Source organism: Aquila chrysaetos, chromosome 4, assembly GCF_900496995.4.
Source record: "Aquila chrysaetos chrysaetos chromosome 4, bAquChr1.4, whole genome shotgun sequence".
In the NCBI taxonomy this organism is placed as follows: Eukaryota; Metazoa; Chordata; class Aves; order Accipitriformes; family Accipitridae; genus Aquila; species Aquila chrysaetos.
This window is the reverse complement of record NC_044007.1, coordinates 30,077,006-30,099,212: the sequence shown is the minus strand read 5'-3', so window position 1 is coordinate 30,099,212 and position 22,207 is coordinate 30,077,006. Positions and strand designations below refer to the sequence as shown.

General features: G+C 40.3%; 1 protein-coding gene across 3 annotated transcripts; it reads left to right on the top strand.

Annotated features, from left to right (window-relative positions):
• Positions 1-84: 84 nt before the first annotated feature.
• CA13 (carbonic anhydrase 13) lies at positions 85-20,747 on the top strand. Of its 3 annotated transcripts, XM_030010996.2 has the most exons (9): positions 90-247; positions 6,361-6,558; positions 6,919-6,967; positions 7,680-7,705; positions 10,447-10,565; positions 13,810-13,905; positions 15,060-15,122; positions 16,037-16,192; positions 18,529-20,747. In XM_030010996.2, exons 1-9 carry the CDS (start codon positions 217-219, stop codon positions 18,640-18,642), a joined length of 852 nt encoding a protein of 283 aa, XP_029866856.1. In that variant the 5' UTR covers positions 90-216; the 3' UTR covers positions 18,643-20,747. The 3 variants fall into 3 exon arrangements, with proteins under 3 accessions (XP_040978856.1, XP_029866856.1, XP_029866853.1); XM_041122922.1 differs by lacking the exons at positions 6,919-6,967; positions 7,680-7,705 and having other exon boundaries at positions 85-145; positions 176-247; XM_030010993.2 differs by lacking the exon at positions 90-247 and adding an exon at positions 8,252-8,316 and having other exon boundaries at positions 6,919-7,705.
• Positions 20,748-22,207: the final 1,460 nt, after the last annotated feature.

Here is a 22,207-nt window from a genome sequence, read left to right as displayed (position 1 = left end):
GGGCTCGGGGCGAGAACCGGCACGGACGGGCCGGGGCCGGGCTGCGCGGGCGCGGAGCGCTGCCGGCTCCTTATCGGCGCCCGAGCATCGGGGCGTCGCCGCCCGCCGCCTTCAAAGCGGGCGGCGGTGACGGCGCGGCCGCCTCTCTCGTCCCGTCCCGTCCCGTCCCGTCCCGTCCCGTCCCGTCCCGGCAGGTCCCGGCAGGAGACCAGAGCCATGCTGCACTGGGGATACGACGAGCACAACGGTAGGGCGGCGGGGAGCGGCGAGCGATGGGCCGGGGGCGGCGGCGGCGCTTCCCGCGGGGCCGTCCGTCGGGGCGGCCGCGGCCGGCGGGGCACCCCCGAGGGCACCTCCCGCAGCTGGCTTCGGCAGCTTCCGAGCCCACGGGAAAGCCGCTGTCGAGGCTGTGCAACGTGAGGCCGAGGAGGTTTTGTCTCGGACTGCTGCGGGGCTGGCTGCTGCGAGAGGGGTTCCGTGCTTGCAGCATCCCCTGCGAGTGCCGGGTTGGGGGTGGCTCTGAGCCGGGTCTGTCTCTCGCTCCCTGTAGGGGTTTGGTTTGCGCGTCTAGCGGATCAGTTGCGTGTACGTATCGAGTATTAGTGTTAGACGGCCACGATGATCGGAGCTGCTGTATCGGCAGCGTCTTTCCGATGGCGGGGGGTGTTCTGCTTCTGTTATACGGTGGGAAATACTAGGTACTGGAATTGGTCATTTGAATGTATAACTATGTACCTAAGAGGAGGTGCTTTTGGATTTTAGTTGTTTCATGGTTTCCTTAATCTCGTCGGTCTTTGAAGTCCCAAGATGCGCTCATCAGCAGGCTTAAAGACTTTCCTCTGTTTTGCATTGTAAGTCATGCAAACGCTGCTCCTGCGTGCAGACAGGCTCACAGGTCATGCAAGTAGAAATGAAAATGCTTTTGTAAATTGGAGACTCAGCTCTGATAAAATAAATGGAATAACTTGTGTTGTCTGTTATAATACACAGAGAAATAAAACACCGTCATAGTAAAAGGAGAAAGCTATATATTTGCACATACTAATGCCTATAGGAGTATGCTTCTTGTATATTATTACTTCAAGTTTGGAATACTGTTTGCGTGAGTGCTACCTTTCCTTCCTGGTCCTTTTGTTCCATCTTTTCTGGGTGGATATACTTTTCCTGAAAAACTGGGTGGTGGTGGATCGCAGTGATGTTGCAATGATTAGGCACGTTATCTGCTGTTGTGCAGTCTACTCTACCCCTCCCCTGAAGACGTAAATGGGTCTTGTTTTTCAAATTTGTTTCTCCATATGTTTTCCAAGAGTGCTGTGGACTTCACCTGCACCGTCCAGATAAGCAGCCCACTTTCCCTCCCTTATCCTATCCCTCCTCCTTTGCTATTCTCAACTTCTAGGAAGGGGAGGGCACCAGAATTTCTATCAGGGTGGCCCTGGACCTTGCTTGAGGCCCCATTTCTCCTATAAAACTCTGCTTACTGGCTGGTAACGTATCTGGGGTGGAGTTTCGCTTTCTCTCTCTCCTTTCTTGGAGCCCCCAGCAGCTGCAGGGTGGGTAGTTCCTCATCAGTCCATCCCCTCCCCCCCACCTTTCCCAGGAGACTAAAGGAGAGAGGCATGGATATCCAACACTTCACTGCTCTTCCCTAGCATCAGTTTTGTTTCTCAGCTTTTTCTCTTTTTATGCATTTATTTTATTAGGTTTGCTTGCTTCTTGTTTGGCTGAATAGCAGATGTGGGAGATTGCTCTGATTCTTGAAAAATTTTGTTGCCCTGCATGACCTTGAGAATAGTTTCCCTGAAACTAAGATTAACTTTTGCAACTAATGAGGCAGAAACAAAATGAAATTAATTAAATCTGGTGCAGTCATATATTAAAGTTGACTTCCTGAAGAGTTGGAAAGACATCTGCATTCACTCCGAGTTCTGCATTTGTTACCTGCAGTGATAAAAGCGCTGTTTTTTTAACCAGAGGGAAACTCATTTGCCCCTTAGCAATAATAACAGCAACATAAATCATCATGTGCATAAACTGTAAGATATTACACATACATGTCTGCATATATGGTATATCTATGTATAAGGACATGGGCTGAGTGTTACACACAGAATTAAATGTTCTCCCCTGCTTTGATGCACGTATTTCTGAAATGCAAAGAGGCATTATTTTATTTCTATGCAAACCATGGCCTTTGCTTTCATCCCACTGTTCTTACCTCACAGTTTTTATGGTGCTTATGTATGGAGGCATAATACTGAGATCTTGAAAAATGGCTTCACTGTGGCATCATGCATGCATTTCTTTGCTGCTCAAGGTTCCTGTGAAGAGGGGAATGTTCTCGCCCCTTCACAGAAACAGTCCTTTCAGTTAGCTGAGGAATTGCCTTAGAAGACAAATCAACTGCCTTCAGTTTACTATTTGTTTAATAAAATGTATGGAAAGTACTTACATGCATTATGTTTTACTGCAAAAATGTCTCTTGATTCAGTTACTGCTATTAACACTGAGGCATTTTATAAATAAAAAGGGGATATGAATTCGTAGAATCATAGAATCATTTAGGTTGGAAAAGACCTTTAAGATCATCGACTCCAACCGTAATTCCTTATACTATTTTTTTCTCCCTGACAATAATTACATAATTTTGATGTCTGCTTTAAAAAACAGCACTTAATTTTACCCATTGTGAATTTCCAACTGGTTTTATTTGAGCTAATCTTATTGTAACGCAATATGGAACTAAATTACTGGCAAACCTAACTTTATAAGTTTAAGCATTTTGTATATGGTAAACTGGGCAATGAATTCTCTTTAGGAATAAATGAGGACGTGATCCTGCAAAGGTCAGACCATGCCAAACTAATGACCTTTCTGCATATAATAGCAAACTGTCCAAAAAAAGAATCCACTTTTTCACCTGTACATGCTCTATTTATGCAAGTTTAGAGGCTCACTGCAACTGAACCGTATCCTGCGATGTCTCCACTAGGCTTGTTTCAAGTTAGTCTATACATTTGATGAAACTCATCATCTTTAACTCCAGCTGCATTAAAAAAAAAGTTAGGTGCTATAGGGAGTTTTATTTCCTGACAAATTTGTAACTGCCTTCCTTATGAGATCTATTTCATGAAATGAATGTGTGCAGTGCTAGTGGGTACGATAAGTAGCAATAGTCTGATCTAAAAGTGACAGAGGTATGCATCGCATATGATAATTCTGTGTCCAAAATAAAGGCATGCAATCTTGAGAGCAGATGGTTTGGGTTTTTTGTCCTAACTCTTGGTCACAATGGCTTTGACTGTAATGTCCTCTAGCAACAGAACATTTTCCCATCAACAGAATGGGATTTCATAAGTTCAAAAATTGGTATATTTAATCATGTTCCTACAGTAAATTAAAAAATGAAGGGATGTGAACCCGTGAGTTACACTTTCCTGGGTATGTCTTAAAGTACATATCTGGAAAATTGAAGTGTACACTATGTTGAGATGCAGGCATGTAATTCAGGTCCAAATTCAGAAGAAATTTTCACCCTGGAGAAATTTTCACCATTGGCTTGAATCTGATTGTATGACATGCATTTGAGCATCTCTTCCAACTGTAATGACTTATTTTCCAACAGGCGTACACAAAGTTTGCTTTGGGGTGGGGTCTGTTGTAATGAATTGAGTCATAATTTTCCCAGAGTGGCAAGAGTATGATAATTGTATTAGATTGCTGGTAGATAATCTAGTAAGGAATACCACTTGATATAACCTAGTGGTACAAAATGAGCTGAAGTTTCGTGATATTTTCCTGTGTATTTTGAACGGTCAGATTTCTGGCAGTCTTGTGTTACTGATAGATGTTTAATCACCATAGCAAAACATGATTTTGGTCATCCAAGCTAAGGACAAGTACCAAAGCAGGTACAATGTCTTTCTAGAACTGAAGTTTATTGTTGAATAATTAGCTAATGACAGAATCACAGCCTTGGGTCCTCTTTTTGGCACATTCATATTATTTCCAAATGCAAATAATTCATATTATTTAATGTACAATAACTATAGGTATTTCTGAGATGGAGCAATAGGACCAAGTAGTTAAGCACGTAAATATATTTTGCCTTTCCTCAGTTATGGAATGTCTGAAACATTAAAATTAAGTAGCAATAAGTTTTTTCTGAGCATCCCAAACCACAGTAGTTAGGTATAAATGATGGAGTGGTGCTTCTTATGAATAAAATTGTGCATTGCATCTCTAACTACAAGGTACTAGGATCTAAACACAATTAAAATTATATAAATTAAAATTACTATATGTAATTAAAATATTGAATAGCTTTGATGACCATTTGTGAAGTGGGAAGAATTAAGTTTAAACAGCTTTATATTTCAAACCAGTAGGATTTTTATCGTCTGCTTAGAAGCGGTTTCCTTAATGAGTTTAGTTAATGAAGTCATTAACAAAAGGACTTTTTAACAAACTCAAGACTGAAGGCCCTTGCCTTTGTGCTACCTGAGGTTTAAGTCTTAGTCTGGTCTTTACAAGCTACTCCTTCCCTCTTCCGTTTTTCGGTGCTGCTCAGAGGAGCATCAGTCTCTGCCCAGGTGGCCGTGCAAGCTGCTTCCCCAGGGCGCCGTGGGGCACTTCCCTCCCTGATTTACTGCCGGGGTGCTTGGGTTTTTTTAGCACCTGTGAGTTTCTGAGCTATGTTCACTTTGATTGAAGTCGAGGAGAGAAAACTATCTGACAACTTTTGATGTTAGGCTATTAATCACAGCATAATATAGTTTTATCCTTTTTTTTCTCGTGTTTATTTAAGTGATAAGCCATCCAGAAAGACCCAAACCAACAAGCTGATTTTTAGATGGAGATCAGTTACCTTCATAGGTAGGAGTTCATAGGGAGTTATGAGGATTTCCACTGATGCAGATTTTACAAGATCAGTTTCGATGATCATTTTTAAGTTTTTCTTACATCCAGTCTTTCTCAGTTGATTTATTATGCTTCTTACCCATGATAAGCCTGGAGGAAAAACAAGTGCTATGCTCTTTATAATATTATTTATAATAGCCCTGAAGACTTTTCCATTTTTCCTTTTCCCTTTTCCATTTTCCCTTACCTTACCCTCTTTTCCATCCTAAACCTTGTTTGCTATCTTTACCTTATAGAATACATTCCCCAAGCAACTTATTATTCCTATTTGTCTTCTATGGCCTCTTTCCACATTGTTTATTATTCAATTATGGTTCAACAGTGGCACATATATTCTTAGCGAGGTCCCTCTGATGTTTAGTAGATAAGAACAGACACCTCACATGTCTCATCTGTGAAACATTTCTTACTATTTTAGAATGACATTTGCCATTTTTCTAATATCCATATTGTTGATTTACAGAGACAATGCTTTTCAGCTGACTTTTGGCTTAGCTTGCATGGAGAGAGGAAGGTTAACTCGAGATCACTAGTATTGATTAACAGCTTCTTTAGTGTTTTAATTTCTAGCTAACTCTGGTGAATGGTGGTGCAAGTCTGTGCCTGGAATATCTGCTCTCATTTATCAGCAGGAGGTGGTAGAAATCCAAACCTTGTGCAGGCACCACTGTCCTGAGTATTCCTGCTCTTTGCTGATGTTGTCAGCACTATACTAGTGTGTGTGTATGTGTGCGTGGGGGTGTCTGTGTAGACTTTATGGTTAGAGGGTGACAGTCTCTCTTGTGTTGTGACAGCTGGTTTGCAGCGTTGATGCACTGGGAGGAGGTGATCAGTTGTGCAGCGATGCTTAGGTTACAGGCACTGCCATCAGGCCCCAGGAGAGCCCATGCACCACTCAGCCTTGTTATCTTTTTTGACATCTTCCCTTCTCATTCAGCATAGTCAGTAGAAGATGTGTTCTCAGGTCTTTTGCAGCCAATGACTAAGGTATAAAAAAACCTTTACTGCAGGGATTTCGGATAGGTAAAAGGTAATCCTTAAACACATAATAAGACATGGTATTAGACAAAAATGGCATGTAAAAAATCTATTGGGGCACAGTGCCTGTTGGATACAGGATGCTTGATTTGAATGAGCATTTGTTCGATATGTCTTGTGCATAGTTGAGTCTTAACTGTAAATAGTTAAATATCTACCTACTGCATGTGGCCTTGTTCAAAGGCCAAATACAGTTAGATACACCATGCAAGGTAGATAAAGGGGTCCTGAGAACTGCTGTTGCAATGTGGTGCAGCAAAAGTAGCTGAATATTTTGATCTGTGTTTTTCTGATGCACCCTTTCTGAATTTAAAAGATGCAAACACGAACAATTCAAGCAGAGTTTTCTTTCATATGAAGCAGGGCACTGCCATCAATTTAGGCTTCTTCAATGCATTGCAGGGCCCGCCCACTGGAAGGAGGTTTTTCCTGTCGCTAATGGAGACCGTCAGTCACCCATCGACATCAAAACTGAGGAAACCAAGTATGATCCCTCTCTCCGTCCTCTAAACCCCAATTACGATCCGGCTTCTGCTAAAATCATCCTTAACAATGGGCACTCCACCAGTGTTGAGTTTGATGACACCGTCAACAAATCAGGTTTGTTCCTTTCCTGTTGCACTGTGTCTTCTTCCACCATTTCCTGAATAGATCACATACAGCCTGGGCATGTCTCACTACTGGGTATGAACTCCTCATAAACAATAAGGCTTTGCTCCTCCAGATGAGAGATTCCTTTTTTCCCTGTCTTTCAGCATGATACAATGTGGGAACATATGTGGACACGAGTTTGAGGTTGCGTTTCTCCGAAAGTGCTAGGATTCCCTTTTCACAGGGTTGGTTTGATCCACCCCAACCAGCTAGATAGCACCAGCCCCCCTGTTTGAACAGTGTTGTGTACAATTTTTCAAATGCTGCTCTCTCTCTCACTGCAGATGAATCCTTTGTGTCTCATTACAGGTTCATTCCAACCGAATCGCTCAAGTCTCTTATCTGACTTTAGCTGCAGGTTTGGTTATATATTTTTTCCCTTTTTACAATCCATACTTGGACTTCTCATGTTAGGAAGGAGCCAATACAGAACAAATGAAATATATCCTAAGTGATCCCTTTTCTTCTCTGAAAAGTGTTACTGTCCCAGTCTTTTCTGGGAGTATGTAGCTTCCCTTTTTGCAAGCAATAATTCTTATTTAGAAGTTCTCTGGTTTACCATAGTCTTTGTAATGTTAGTGCCTTCATCTTCAAAACCTTCTCTTGGATGGTAGGCAAGCTAGCACACCTCCCCTTGAAACTGTAGGAGCACAGATTCTTCAAGCAATAAAATCCTCTTGTGGTTGTGTAAGGCTTAGCTGAGGATCCAGGCCCATATGATGCTTTCACAAGGATCAAAGCCAGAGAAATACTAATTTGTGATCACCTGTCCATTAGTCCTGAGGACCAGTTAGCTTATAGTGGCAACAGGGAGAGACACAGGTGGAGAGAGCATCATACTTTGCTTTTCTGGACAGTCTTAGTTTAATTCTTAAATTTCCTGTCGATACAAGCAACATTGGATGTTGCCTGAAAGCCATCAGCTGACCGTCAGTGATCTGGTCTGACCTCGAGTGTGTCAGATGCCATGGGACTTCCCAGAATTAATCTCTGCTTCAAGCCTAGTAGGCGTGGGTGAACTAAAGCACATCTCTTAGAAAAACATACAATCTTGATTTCAAAATTTCCAGCGATGATGAAACTACCACAGCCTTTGGTAAGTTGTTCTAATTGTTAATTACCCTCACAATTTAAAAATTGAAATCACACTTTATTTCTGGTATGATTTAGATCAACTCAGCCTTTAAACTCCTTTTCTTTTTTTTTTTAAAAAAGTAAAAAATATGAACATGAATACACGAAGAGCCTCTTCCACTTTCTAACTCCGTCCATGAAGTGACAGGGCCTGAACGTAGTATTTCTGTAGGCTTTACACTGATACCAAAGCAGTGGTAATGTGATCCTCTTCTTACTGCTTTCCTCAGGCCGTATCTCCAAGGATATAGTTCATGTCATGGCAAAGCAATGACAGATGTTGATCAGATAACAAATATAATCCCCAGTCTCCTTCAGAAGACTCTGCATCTTCTATGTATGGACTAGATTCTTCAGGCCACATACATGGCTTTACATTTTGGCCATTATCATGCCTTACTTATCAAAGAATTCAAATCCTTCTGTGTCCATAAACTGAGTTATTCACTATTTTCCCTAATATTTGTCACTGACAAACTTTATCAGTAATGTTTTTGTTTTCTTTCAGGTCATTGATCAAAAAATACTGAATTTTCTAGGGCCAAAATTTGGTCTCTGGGGCACCCCTGTGAAGTAAGCACTCCTGCCATATGTTGGTTTTATGGAAAAAAAAAATCAAATTAATTGGTACTAAATACATTAGCATCTTTCAGTGCATTATTAACTGACTTCCATATGAACTATTTCTTCACTTTGGCTGGCATTGAAACTGGGCTGTCAAGTCTGTAACTGTTTGTGTGATTCTGTTTATCCTCTTTGGTACCACATTAGCTCCATTCTCTGAAATTGATCTACTGATGTTCCAAAGACCTCTTCTTCCAGCTCTTTTCAAACTTTGAGATACTGGTATTTGCCTTAAATGGCTTCTGCCTAACCTCTTCCTTAATTGGAGTGGAAGGGTTTTACCATCACTGTATGTGGCACAAATACACCATCAGGCCATTTTCCACATTTTTCAGCAGAAGTATTTCATTGAACACTGATGCATTTCAATGTAATTGATTTCCCTCAGCCAGTTAGAAGACTGATTTTTACACATTTCCAGGTTCATTTGCCTCCAAGTTTTCAGTCCTTGAAAGAAGGAATTTGTTTTAGGAGTGCCACTTCCCCATCCCCTTTGTTCACTAGGTTTATAGGCTCTGTAAAAGCATGGTTTTGAGTTGAATTTTTAAGGAGGTCAAATATTTTTCCCCAGAGATAAACAGTTCCAGTTCCTTTTCATTAGCCAGGCTACTTGTGTTAGCAGATAGGCAACTTAAGAAATTCTTCTTTTATCTTTATTTGGTGTATTTTGTTCCTAATGTAGTTAGGTTTTGGAGTAAACCTAGAAGAGAGAAAAAATCACTATTGTCCTCCCCAGTGCTCTTAATTTAAAAACCATCTGTTTAAAGCTCCCATCCTTTCCCCTTAAAATCTCTATAATGAGCCAGTAAACCAGCTCAGACCAATTCCCAAACCATCAGAGGAGATACAGAGCTGGGAGAGTGGGGTGATTTGTTTTGCAGTGAATAGGGAATCTTTCTGAATGTGATTCACATTCAAGTCTGTGCAGAGATGGTTTGGTTCCAACTCTGATTAGCAAGAGGCACAAGCACTTGCGAAAGCAAAACAGCGAAAAGCCCACCCATATGCGTGTTAAGTTGAATAGGATAGAATAGAACAGAACAGAACAGAACAGACTATTTCAGTTGGAAGGGACCTACACCGATCATCTAGTCCAACTGCCTGACCAATTCAGGGCTGACCAAAAGGTAAAGCATGGCTTTAAGGGCATTGTCTAAACGCCTCTTAAATGCTGACAGGCATGGGGCATCGACCACCTCTGAAGGAAGCCTGTTCCAGTGTTTGACCACACTCTTGGTAAAGAAATGCTTCCTCAGGTCCAGTCTAAACCTCCCCTGGTGCAGCTTTGAACCATTCCTATGTGTCCTATCACTGGATACCCTGGAGAAGAGATCAGCACCTCCCTCTCCACATCTTCTCCTCAGGAAGCTGTAGAGAGCACTGAGGTCACCCCTCAGCCTCCTTTTCTCCAAACTAGACAAGCCCAAAGTCCTTAGCCACTCCTCATAGGACATTCCTTCCAGCCCTGGCTAATTAAGTGTCAGTAATACTGCAGTTGTACAATACATATGTAGTGTTGGCTTCATTTTATTTATGTTAGTATATGCTCCTTTTTCTCAGACTTCAATCTGATGTCACTGGCTCTAGTTGCAAATGAAGGAAAGAACCTCGAAAAATTTTTTAAGCTCCACCTACTTTCCTCCAACTTTCAAAAAGGAGAGGAAATTATGTTTACATTATATTTTTCTGATCCTCCCCTTTGTTCATAAAACCTGTATTTTAAGCTTAATTTCTCAGTGATTCTTTTAAATAAATTCAGGAGAGGAAACCACTTGCAAAATAGAAACATTTTCCCATCTACTGAGAAATATCCAACCCATAGCAAGACAAACCTGTGACAACAACATACCCTTTAGTGGACCATAACCCACTAATCTACACATAAATGCAATTTCGAAAGTCATATCCTGGACAAGTGAGGGTTTCTGTAGTACTTCAAAGAAATGGGAAGCCATCTGAGACAGCTTGTGAGAAGGAGTAGGGGACTGTCCGAAGACTGAAGTCTGGTGTGAGGTTAGAGGATGTGCGTAGCGGCTCCCGTTCCTGCAGTGAAGCCTTTTCCTCTGCTTGGGTTTCCAGTGCTGACCGGGGGGCCGCTCAGCGGGACCTACAGGCTGCGCCAGATTCACTTCCATTGGGGGTCCAACGACGAAGCCGGCTCTGAGCACGCGGTGGATGGGATGAAGTACGCGGCAGAGGTAAGGCTTTACATGGAGTCATCTGTACCTCAGCTTGTGACTAGTTTTGCCTTGTAAGAATAATGTTGCCCCTCCTCCTCCCGCTTTTCATTCTCCCCCCATTTTATTGAAATACAAGCGGTCTTCCTGAAGTGTTGCATGTTTGGTCCTTTCTCAAAGGAGAACCTATTTGAAAGCTTTGGAGAGGATTAAAAAAGGAGTACAGAAGACAAGAGCTTGATAAGAGCAAGATTTAATGTGCAAGAGTTATTTTAAACGTTGTCTTTCACTGTCTCTCCCTTGGAGAATATTTTCAAAGTCACCTGCAGTTAAAAAACACAGAATTATTTGATTTGGGGCCTGTGCAGTGTAAAGTTTATGCAGTGCTTAGGAGCGTTGCATTTTGTGGTGCATTTAGCAATGTGATGGTTATGACTTTGAGAACCACACCTTAATATCTGTGGGGTGCCTGCTGTCTGTGGAGGTACTGCATTTCAGTGGAGGCAGCGTGCCACAGGGAGAAATGCACCGTCTGCTCTGGCATGGAGAGTTCGCTCCTGCTCTGTCTCCTTCGGTGCGTTTGAGTAGTCTACAGTAAAAAGTATTCAGTATCCGCTTCCTCTTTGCAAATGGAAGTAACATGGAGTACTTTCAAATAAATGGTAATGGACAAATAAAAGACATAATATAAAGAAGAAAAAAAATGAAATGTATGTGCAGTGGTGTGGTCAGATTTTACTTGAAATGCTGTAAGAGACAGTGGTCAGAAAAAAAGTCAGTTTTCTAACACTAATGGGGAAAAGTGACATTTGCAGTGTTTAAAGGCTTATGTTTTCCACAGGAACCAGGTGAGATGGAATATAAAGAATTAATAGAGGTGCTTTAAAACCATTAAGTACCAAAACCAAATTTCTAGCTGAGAAAATATATATATGTTTCCCATCTAAGAAACCAAATGGAAGGAGAAAATATCTCTGAATTGCTAGCCAGTCTAAAAACCTTTCCGTTACCTGTTCGTTGGGTAGCCCTCCACAAGAAGCTCTCTAGATGTCACTTTGGCTTTGGGATAAGAAACCCAGAATTAAGATCAAGGCTTCTGAGCACTGTTCACACAAAAGAAAATACCTCAGAAGGAGACATGAGGATGGTTTCAGTGCTCACCTTCGTAAGGAAGATGTGTAAGATTTCAAGAAAAAGCATCGACTGAGTCGAAGAAAGAATTAGTATACAGGTAAAGACGACTGCAAGGTTCGGCCCCTAAGCCCACCAGGAAGCAGAAGGGATCCATGGCTCCATTCTTTGTGACAACGTATGGTCTGATCAAGGTCTCTTCACAAGCTGCAGTGACAGAGCGGTGGTAAGACGGCATATATTCCTTAAAGAGAAGTCACAAGCCATTGAGAATGGGGCTGTACCCAAAAGTGTTTCACAGCTCTGTTTGTTTGGGGGTTTTGGTTTTTGGAGGGGTTGGTTTGGGGTTTTTTTTGGCAAAGCTATGAGGGAATAAGAGTGGGCTTTATTTAGTTGCGGGAATTTTCCTTTTTGTTCTTTGTTGGTTTTTTTCTTTTTTTAAAATCCACAATAAAAGTCAATTCTGACTGAGAGTATCTGTTTCCTTTTTGTGTATGTAAAAATGTAATTGTTTAAAAGTTGTTTAATGTAGCTTCTGTGAACTTGTAATAGTGAGTGGTGCAGGCACTATAAGCTCCAGGATATTAATGCACCTGAGAATGGCTTAGTGGACTATGTTCTCTTGCCAGTTTAATTTATAATATTCTTGACAACTTTCCTTCAAGGATCTCTGCAGCTCTGAGCCAGCATGTGTTTCATCATGAGCATACATGCCTTATTATTGATTTCAGTGGGATTCCTTACTTGCCGAAGTAATGTTTCAGCACTTTAGAGCCCAAGTGCTTAAAAAACATTATTTATACTCTGTAACACCAAGTAAGAGCTCCATTTTACAGATATGGAAAATTGAAACTCATAGAGGTTAGGCAAGGACTGAGATATAGAGTCAAAATCTTCACACTTCTAGATCCCTATTTCAACCACGCAGCTATGTTGCTTCCCATAGACAACCTTTAAAGCAAGTTCCAGCTTTCCTAAATTGCTCTTACTTTAGAGGTCTTGAAGTGCTGTGTTCGAAAAGGAAGCCTCTTTTTTCGGGGTTTCATCCCAGTTTAAGTCATTCAGTGGAGTTGCTTTTCAGCACTCCTAAAGAGTAAAGTTCAAAGTCTGAAAAGATGGGCACCGATTTTAGAAAAGCTAGTCCCATGCCCTGCTTCTGAGCCTCTCTTGCCATATCTAAAAACTATGGGTAATAAGATTTACTAATCCACTGAGGATTTGCGAGAGTAATTAATGTTTGTGAAGTACTTAGTCTTAAGTGCTGTGCGAGTGTTTGTGCTCTCTCCAGTTTGGCAGTCGGACCATTGCTCAAGGCTGGGACATCCTGGCACTTCCCGGGAACCAGGAGCTCCCGCCATGGAGCGTGGCCAGGATTTAGGAAACCTGGCTTAGCAGGAGGGACTGAGGTGGTATGGGGGTAGACGTCATGGGCTTTTCCTTTCCCCACCTGCCTCGGTGGTGTCTTTAAGCTGCTTAAGCAACTACCACAGGATGGTTCCAGAATAATGCATGTTGGAAATGCAAATGCTCAAACCTGAGATAATCAAGCTGCTTGTAAGTGCCTAACTACAGGTAATAATAGAAAATGACAATTGGAAGGTATCAAAAATGAAATTTTGAAGTTCAGCTTAAACTAAACGAGGGAAAAGGGGTCAGTGCAAGTTTAATGTGTGTTTCTCTGCCTGTTTCTAGCTATTTATGTGGCTGATTAATGTTACTGAAAGCTTGATTAAAGAAAAAGAGGAGCAAAATACTAGTGACGTCCTCATGATTTTCAATCACTTTTTAAAATCAGCTGTACTAAAAATGGATTTAAAAGCTTTAGTTATGTAACCATGGGATATCTTGCCTTAGCTTCTCTGTTCGAAATCTGGGGACCCAACAGCAGTTTGCCAGGCATTGTCGTGTGCTGATTGCTGCTAAATTTTTAATAAACCCAGCCACTGGAAATGCTTTTGCCATTTGTGTGAACTACCTATTTACCAATCTCATGAAATATTTCCATTTAGAAAACTGAATGGCTCTGAATACAAAAGAGTGAAGTAGAATATCAAAACCAGTAAAGTTGTAGTATTAATTTGTGACTATTTGAGTTCAGCGGGAGTTGATGCTGTCTGTGTCTCTTGCTTTTCAGCTTCATGTGGTCCATTGGAACTCAGAGAAGTATTCCAGTTTTGTTGAGGCAGCTCGTCAGTCAGATGGATTAGCAGTCATGGCTGTATTTCTGAAGGTAAGAAAAGAATGCCTCAGCCCTTCTAATAAATCTGCATTATGAACCCAAAGGAATAATGGTGATGGTTGGTATAATTATTGCTAAAGAGATACTTGTTTTATATGGGCATTAAATTACACTGTTTCCTTCATACTACTTACTTACCAATATAGAAATCTGTGCTTCCTTGAAGATTAAAAATATCAGATTAAGAGATTTTCAAGACAGTGAGACTCTTCACTTTGCCTAGTCTGCACTCCCGTACAATGTAAGATGTGGAACTTAATTCAGCTGCCCCTATATGGATCCCAATAACTTGTACTTGACTAACAGGTTTCTTTAGGAGGGCAATCTGAATTGATTCGAGTACTTCTTTAATGGTTTGTTTCTGAGCTGGTGGTTTCTTCTGAAAAATAATAATGAAAAAAACCCAAAACCAGAAACTGGAGAATTTCCTTACAATTACTATATACCTCTTTGCACTCTGTACCTGTTCTAGGATGAAATTAAACTCTTGCAACAGCTTCATTGACTTCTGTATGAAGAAGCAGGTGGAGAATTCACACAATCCATGACAAAGGATAGGGCTTTGGGCAAATCTGTGGTTTCTGCCTGGCTGCCACAGCTTCCTGAGCACAGCTGGGGCTGGTGCTGGCACAGTCAGGGAGCCATTACATGCAGCAGTTGCAAAGAACTGCTTCAGTAATTCAGTCTCTTTCCAGTTTACATTATAACGATTCAAGGAAAGTTTCACTGGATTTCTTAGCACACAAATTCTGCTTGGGATACCTAAGAACAAAGTTTTCACTCTTTTAAGCAATTTAAATTTCAGATGTAAGCCTGCAACTTTTAATATCCTGCATATAAAACATGAAAAATAAATTGCTTTTATTCCCCTGCAGTGCAAAGATTGTGGGTCCTTTGTAGCTGAAATAATTACTGTGTGTAGCCAGAATAAATACTGTCAGTGAGGGAGTGGATCTTCTTTACAATGAGTACTATTTCTAAGGACCAGCTAGTCACAGGCTTGTACTCACAAAATCCATCAGATCTCACAGTGACTTAAGTAAAGTTATATAAAACAGTTTCATTATCCATTTGCTTTTTGATTCTTTTATTTTTGCTATTTTTCTCTGGAGCTCAAGTATTTCTATTTTTGCTGGTGTTAATAGATTGGTGAATGCAACCCTCAGCTGAAGAAGATTACTGACCGCTTGGACACCATCAGAATCAAGGTGATGCTTCTAAAAGAATACTAATATTGGTGGTTGCTTTTGTTGTTTTGGTTTTTTTGGTAATCTGGCTGCTACTCCCTTCACCTTCAAGTTTCCTAGTCCCTAGTTTCATAGCTATCCATACCTAACTCTGATTTGGGACAGTTTAGGAGCGTTCTTGTTAGGTGAAGTTGAAAACTAAGCAGAGAAAGAATAATTTATATACAATAGGAGATCAGAGGAAAAGGCCAATTCTTCACAGAACCTAGTCTCTGACAAATCTGTTGCTGTGAGAATAGTAACAGGGGAATAACATGCTTTGTGGAAAGTTGTGAAAAAGAAGAGGGAAAGGTTTCCTCCCGTTCTGCTGAGCTACAGGGTGAGAAATAAGGTATTGTTTGTGTGAGAGAAATCAGCCAGCCTTACAACATCATGTTTCATACAGGCATCTCTGGCCTGGTAGCCGGAACAGGGAGAAGAAGTAGTAACCGGTGGGCCTGGGAGGAGTGAATGGGGAGGGGAGCAGGTGGCAGTAACCTGTGGGGTTACTCTGCCAGCCTCATAGAGACCATGTTGAAAGTCCAACATCTTCTCACCTCTCTCTTCAACTTCCATCTCATTTTTAACTATGGGGAGCCTATGCTAACACACCTTGGATGGTGTCCTGCTGGCATCAAGGATAGCAGCAGCAAAGCTGCCGCAGAGGTAGGACCTCATCAGAAGGGCACTGGCTCACCTGCTGTGATCATCCAGGATGCTGCCAGCCTGCCCTGTAGTGGAACAAGCTGTACCTCCTTTGGCATGATTTATCTTGGCCTCTTGCTTTTAAATAATATTGCCCTGCTTTTTATTTTTTTTTTAAGCTTCATGTAAGAAATAAATTTCTAAATATATTTAATCTAGAATCACAATGAGCTATTTTTTTTCCTTTCCAGGGTAAAAGAGCACTATTCACAAACTTTGATCCTAGCTGTCTGCTTCCCAAGTCCCTGGACTACTGGACTTACTTTGGCTCTCTCACTGTTCCACCTCTTCTTGAGAGTGTCATCTGGATTGTTCTGAGAGAGCCCATAAGTGTTTGTTCTGAACAGGTATTTTTTTGACTTTTCACTGCTCTAGAAACGTTACTTTTGTAAGACTTGAAATTGTAAATGTGACCCAAAAATACTTTTTTTGCGGAACTTGGCATTGCATACCTTATCAAATTTTCAAAGGACAAAATATGTCTATCAAATCCTGACTTCTTGTTGCCTTTCTTTGCGTAACAGCTATTTATTATCCGTTTTTAAAAAAGAATGTGCATACTCTAAAAATTAACAATCAAAAATAACCCACAAGGAACTTACAGAAAAAAGGGTTCTGGTGATGCTTAGAAATCCTGGTATTCCATTCAATTCGATTATTTGCATATCCAGCTCAAACCTCTTCTCTGGCATCTTTATTTGGCAGATGAATAATAAATTTCTTCTTGCATTCCAGACATGTAAAACTTGGTGAATTTACTAGAATAATGAAAAGCAAATACAATTGTAATAAGTTGGGGTTTATCTTAGACTATCTTAGGAAAAGTGTGATACCACATAGTGTGATACCACATAAAAGAGTCTACTTAGATCTCTTATTAAATGAAGCTTCATGCTATATATTAATGTTGTAACAGTGACACCCAGTGGGCTGATCATCTTAGGTCTAAAGAGTTTCTCCCACTGGAGAGACACTGAAGTGCGTCAGATCATAGCTTCCAATATTGGATGTTGATAAGTACGTCACCTGCAATATGTTATCAATATTCTGGGCATACTGTAACCCTTACGATTTTTGTACCACAGTGTTTGTCTCATTCATGGTCAATATTACGAACACCTCAGAAAATTCAATACCCTAGGCTGCATACTCAGCAGAAATGGTGACTTCAGTTTTGCGTGAAATGTTAAGACAGTTCACTGAATGGGGTGCTTGTTAGTCAGGAGACCTCAGATTCTGTTTGTAACTGATTTGAAGTCATGTATTTGCTCAGTGTGTGCATTTTTCTCATCTGTATCTCTTACTCCCCTTAATCTGGCTTTGTAAGACTCGCTGCAGTGTGTACAGATCTAGGATTGAAAATTTGTGTTAACATATCAACTTCCCAAAGACAAGCCATTGTTCAGGTTAAAAGGTTCTTATTTGGGCTAATCTATAATTAATGCATTCTAAAATGTGAAATACTGTATACAAACACCCATGTGTAACAAGTTCAGAGGACATGATGTCAGAAACAATGTCAAATATGTTGATTCTTCACTAGTCATTTTTCAGACTGTAGCTATACCTTACATATTAAAGTATAAATGTGCTATATTCTTATACATACAAGCATGCATGTAGCCAAAAGTGTTTGTTTCCAGTAATGTCCACCATTGTGATCAAGCAGTCATCACCGTGACTGATACTATTTCGCCATTTAATCTTATTCCTCAAGTTTGTATTTCTTCAGGGTTTCACAGTTTACTACCTCCTTTTGGTGCGGTTTTCAGGTTGAAAGAAATTAAAGATAAATTTCAAGATTTTAGAAACTCACAGGGAGCCTGAATTAGCTTTAGAATGGTGTGAAGTAAGATAGTATTGACTTTTTTCGCTCTTAATGCAATTAAGATGCAATGTGCTGTACAACTAAATGCTCTATTATAATGGAATGATTTTTGTGCTGTCCTAGCTTTGGTAACCTAGAAGGGAAGTAAGGTGGTATAAAGAAATAGTAAATATTAGAAATATTATATATTAGACAAAATACTAAACTTCAGGTCAGAAATCAGACTCGGATTTCATGAGGTTTAGACATGGAGCTCTGATCTGGGTTTCTGCTGAGATCAGCTTTAAGCAGAGAAGCTCAGGCTGAGATATGAATAACTGCTTGTTCTGTGTCTTCACAAGGGAAGAATTTGGAATCTTTCCTGGTCTGAGTACATGTTTAATATATGAAAACTGTTAATTACGGAAGCTTTCTATAGCACCACACCTACTATTCCAGGTTAATTGTGAATATACTCTTTGAACAAGAAGACATACATAGGTGCACAAAAGAAATTTAATTTTTGGCATGAAACATTCCAGAATCTCCAAACTATAAAATCAAACTAAAAAAATATAAAAAAACCCTGGTTTAGATCAGGTTATGGAAGACAAAGTGTGAATATAGGAGACAAATAATCCTTATGCACAGTTTCATTCTGATGTGTATTTTGGGAGGTCTTCTTGGTAGTCATCGTTTTTCATTTGCGAGGACAGTAATGGTGAAATTGCCATTCCCCACATGCCATAGAAAAATACAGTTGCATTCTTCCTGGCGGAAAAAAGGTGACAAGTGTCTTTAATATTTACTACATGCTTTTTCATTAGTACGAGCATGAGGGTTTTCTGCTGAACCTTGTGTCTCTTTTGATTGCAGCTCGCCAAATTCCGCAGCCTCCTGAGCACTGCTGAGGATGAGGTCGCCTGCTGTTTGCTGAGAAACTACCGGCCTCCCCAGCCTTTAAAGGGACGAGAAGTCAGAAGGAATTAAAGGAGTAAAGCCAGAGTAGTCTCCCTCTGAAACCAAAGGCTGAATTCATTTTAATAGTTAATATACTTTGTGATTTTTAATTTTTTTTTGTGATTTGTTTTAACAAGTAGGTGTTGTTTTATTACTGGTTACCATGCAGTCATTTCTCACAGACAAGTATACCCTGAGCTGTTGCAGGTTCATTAATGTTAACAGGTCTGACTGTGTTTGAGTGCATTGGTTTGGGAGCACTGAGGTGTTAGTGTTGCATGCACAGAGGGCAGTGCTAATCATAAGGGTCAGATGTGGTGAAGGAGGTGTCCAGAATTTGCTACCAAATTACTGAACAGGATCCCTGATACTAATGGCAGTAAAGGATGTTCTGGGATTGTTCTTCTGGTCTCTAACAAAACTTTTAGCTTATATATAAGACTTCACACTGTAAGTCTCAAGAAAAAAATATTTTAAGGCTGATATGATTTCATTGCTGACTTCTGCTATACCGTGCTTACCTTCCTACAAAAAGCAGTAATGACTAACAGCATTTAAGTAAAACAGATATTTAGATCATCCTGTTATTCTGACTGCTTCATAGCAGTAATGATGTACTGATTTTTTATTTTTTTTAAAGCAAATAATAAGGATTTTGTATATTGCAGGATCATTTCAGGTGGATTAGGTGTTCCTGAATTCCACCACATATAGTGATGAAATTGTCCTGAAACCTGAAAACTGCAAGGTGGAAGGGCATAGAGGGAACTGTTCATTCCTAAATCCAGTCTGTTGCATTTGGTGAACAATAGGGACTGTAACACTATATCCATGTAGCATCAGACTCCTACCACTTAAAATCAGGAGGCAGGGGTAGCTGTTGCTCCAGACTGTTTCATACTAGACAGTGTTGCATGCTGCAGCATGAAACACATGCTGCATACCTCACATCTTGCTGTGGAGCACACCACTACTCAGGTATGTAACATCTCCTAGGTACTGGCTGATGTTCTGCTGTCATAGCTGAACTTGGGTGGTTGCACTTATATTCCAAGACCAAAGATAGCAGCTAGAGCAGGCCAAAGAAATCAGATTCAAGTTAATATCTAATAAAAGAGCAACCCTCAATAGCAATGAAATGTCTGTCTTTATGAACTGACTTGAGCCTGTGTTCCTCTCAGGAGCTTTTGTTATCTGAATATAATTGTTTGTTTTACGCCAAATTTATTTTTATTATTTTTAATGAACTTGCCATAGGATATAGCTTAGTATAGGATTAGATTTACCCTCAGACTGTGAGAACTACATAGTGAAAACCAGTGATACCTGAAAGAGGCAGCTACAAGTTTCATGGGCAGCAACTACCACCAATCTCTGTAGTACTTCTGACCAACTCATCTTCCATGACTGCTCTCTATTAATTTGGTTTTTTATAGGTTTTGTAGGGTGTGCCTTTTACCTCAACAGGTCTTTTGATCTTATATAGACAAACATGAGGGAAATCACAATCAGGATTGACTTTATATACCTTCTTATAACTGAGTAAATTAGACATAGAGACATAGATATTTTAGCTTAGTTTAAAATAGGTGGACTTTTTTGTTTTCTCCCCCCCAGAATGTAGCTACTATTGCTGCAAGGCCTCTCCGTGCCTTCTGAATGTTTTCTGAAGGAAAGAACACAAATAGAGCATGGGAAAAATAAAAGGCATTTGGCAGCAGCAGCAGATACAAGTGTGAACCAAAGGGGAAAAACCTGCAGGCACTTTTTCTTTTCTGGTATAGGGAGAAGAATGCAGCTGAAAAGACGTCAGGTTGGTTCTTTCTGAATGAGGACGTCTGGAAAGTGTGCATGGAGAGAGCGGGAGTGTGTTGCGTGTTTTCACACCCTTTTTTAGACTTAGTGTTGGATCTGATATGTTTCCCTGTCATGTAAGTAGCTGCAGAACATGAACAAAATGTTTACAAATTGCACGAAGGTGATAAAGTTTGTTTGCCTCAGAAGAGAAAGTAATAAGGCTACTGCTTCATATCAGAACCAAAAGTTTTACATGTTTTTTATGTATTGAAAACAGTGGAGTTGATCCAGTGCTTTGATATTTGTAAGGATTTCATCAAAATAAAAAATGGATTTTATGAATGTGTCTTGTATTTTCTATTGAAGAGATTAAAGTTTTATAGAGAAGGCTGCAGTTTTATAACTAGCATCTGCAGCTTTAGTTTTGGAAAAAATTGTCACCCCTCATATGAAGTCTATCTCTGGGCAATGTAGTATTAGGTGTCTTTTTTATGTTCAAAGTAAAATGTCTTTGGCAGTGGTAAGACATGCAATCAATTGTACATAAAAGTTTCTGATAGCGCTTTTTTGAACTATTGACTTTTTATAGTGTTATGCAAATAAGTTTTAGAAGACATCATTCACAGTAATTCTCACAATGTGGAGATGCTGTGTTCATGTTAGATTGACCTAGCATGGTATTGCATCTGGGCTGAAAGCTAGTGGTGGCATCTGAAAAAGACTAGAAATGCTTAGTTGCCTGAAATCCTTTGGGAACAGCTTCCCAGGTTATCCATCTGCTGCAACTGTAAGGTGAGAGCATGGACCCAGTCTCAGCACTGAGCACTTGGTTGCATCCTCAGTCACTAACTTGCTCTATGCCCAAGCTGCACTGAATCTCAACCAGACTACATGATGTGCTCCCAGGGAATTAAATCTCAAGTGTGGGCTCCATACTGTGCTAAGATGACTCTAGAGCAAACAAGGCTAAAATATTGATGGAGCCTTTGTACTAAGAAGAATGAAAAGCTCAGTGATCAAAAAACATATAGGGTATTTGCTGAAAATAGTAGCTGTCAAGAATTGTACACGGCTGGATAGTTGATCACTCATAAGCTTACTCTCAGAATTAAATAAACTGCAGTAGAGCCTTGGGGTCAGCTCTGCTGGTTTTGGCACAGGAGGGAAGCAGTGTGCTCTGCTGTGCTTATAGCCTTTGCCAGTCATGCTCATTATGTCTTTCACGTTGCAAAGACAGAGTTTAACATCAGCTGGGAATTTTCTTTATGTCAAAGAAAAAACCTGGGAAGTAGCTGTCTTTCCTTCTGGAGTACAGGGGACTGAAGATCAGGCAGACATCTGTTTGCTGCCATGCACCCACTTGCTACGTACCTGTGCTTTGTCTGCTCCTACAGAGATTTGTCTGCTGAAGCAACAGGACTTTGCTGGCCTTCCAGACATGAACTGGGACCTAAAAGAATTCAAGGAATCAATTCCAGGAGAAAAAACCCAAGTCTTCCAAATAATCAATTTCAAAATAACTTTACTGAAAAAAGTAGAATATGGCATATGAATAAAGTAACATAATAGAAAGAAATATGTAATACATTTTTTATAAACTTAATGGAAAGGAAATTTGGGATTTAGTTTCTTGTAGCTTTAGGTTGGCAAGGAGCAGATTGCTAGAGATAAACCTTGCCTAGCCTTCACATGTTAAAAGCTGCAAATAATTGAGAGACTTAGAGCACATTCAGGTTGCAGCCTCAGCATGAAGGTACAAATGCCAGAGAAATGCTGCTCCAGAGATGTTTTTTTTCTT

Excerpts from the sequence above, each read along its gene's own strand:
- CA13 (XM_030010996.2), top strand. The coding sequence starts at position 217 with ATGCTGCACTGGGGATACGACGAGCACAACG. Across the intron at positions 13,906-15,059 it reads TCATGGCTGTATTTCTGAAG|ATTGGTGAATGCAACCCTCA; the intron begins GTAAGAAAAGAA and ends TGGTGTTAATAG. Across the intron at positions 16,193-18,528 it reads TAAGTGTTTGTTCTGAACAG|CTCGCCAAATTCCGCAGCCT; the intron begins GTATTTTTTTGA and ends TTTTGATTGCAG.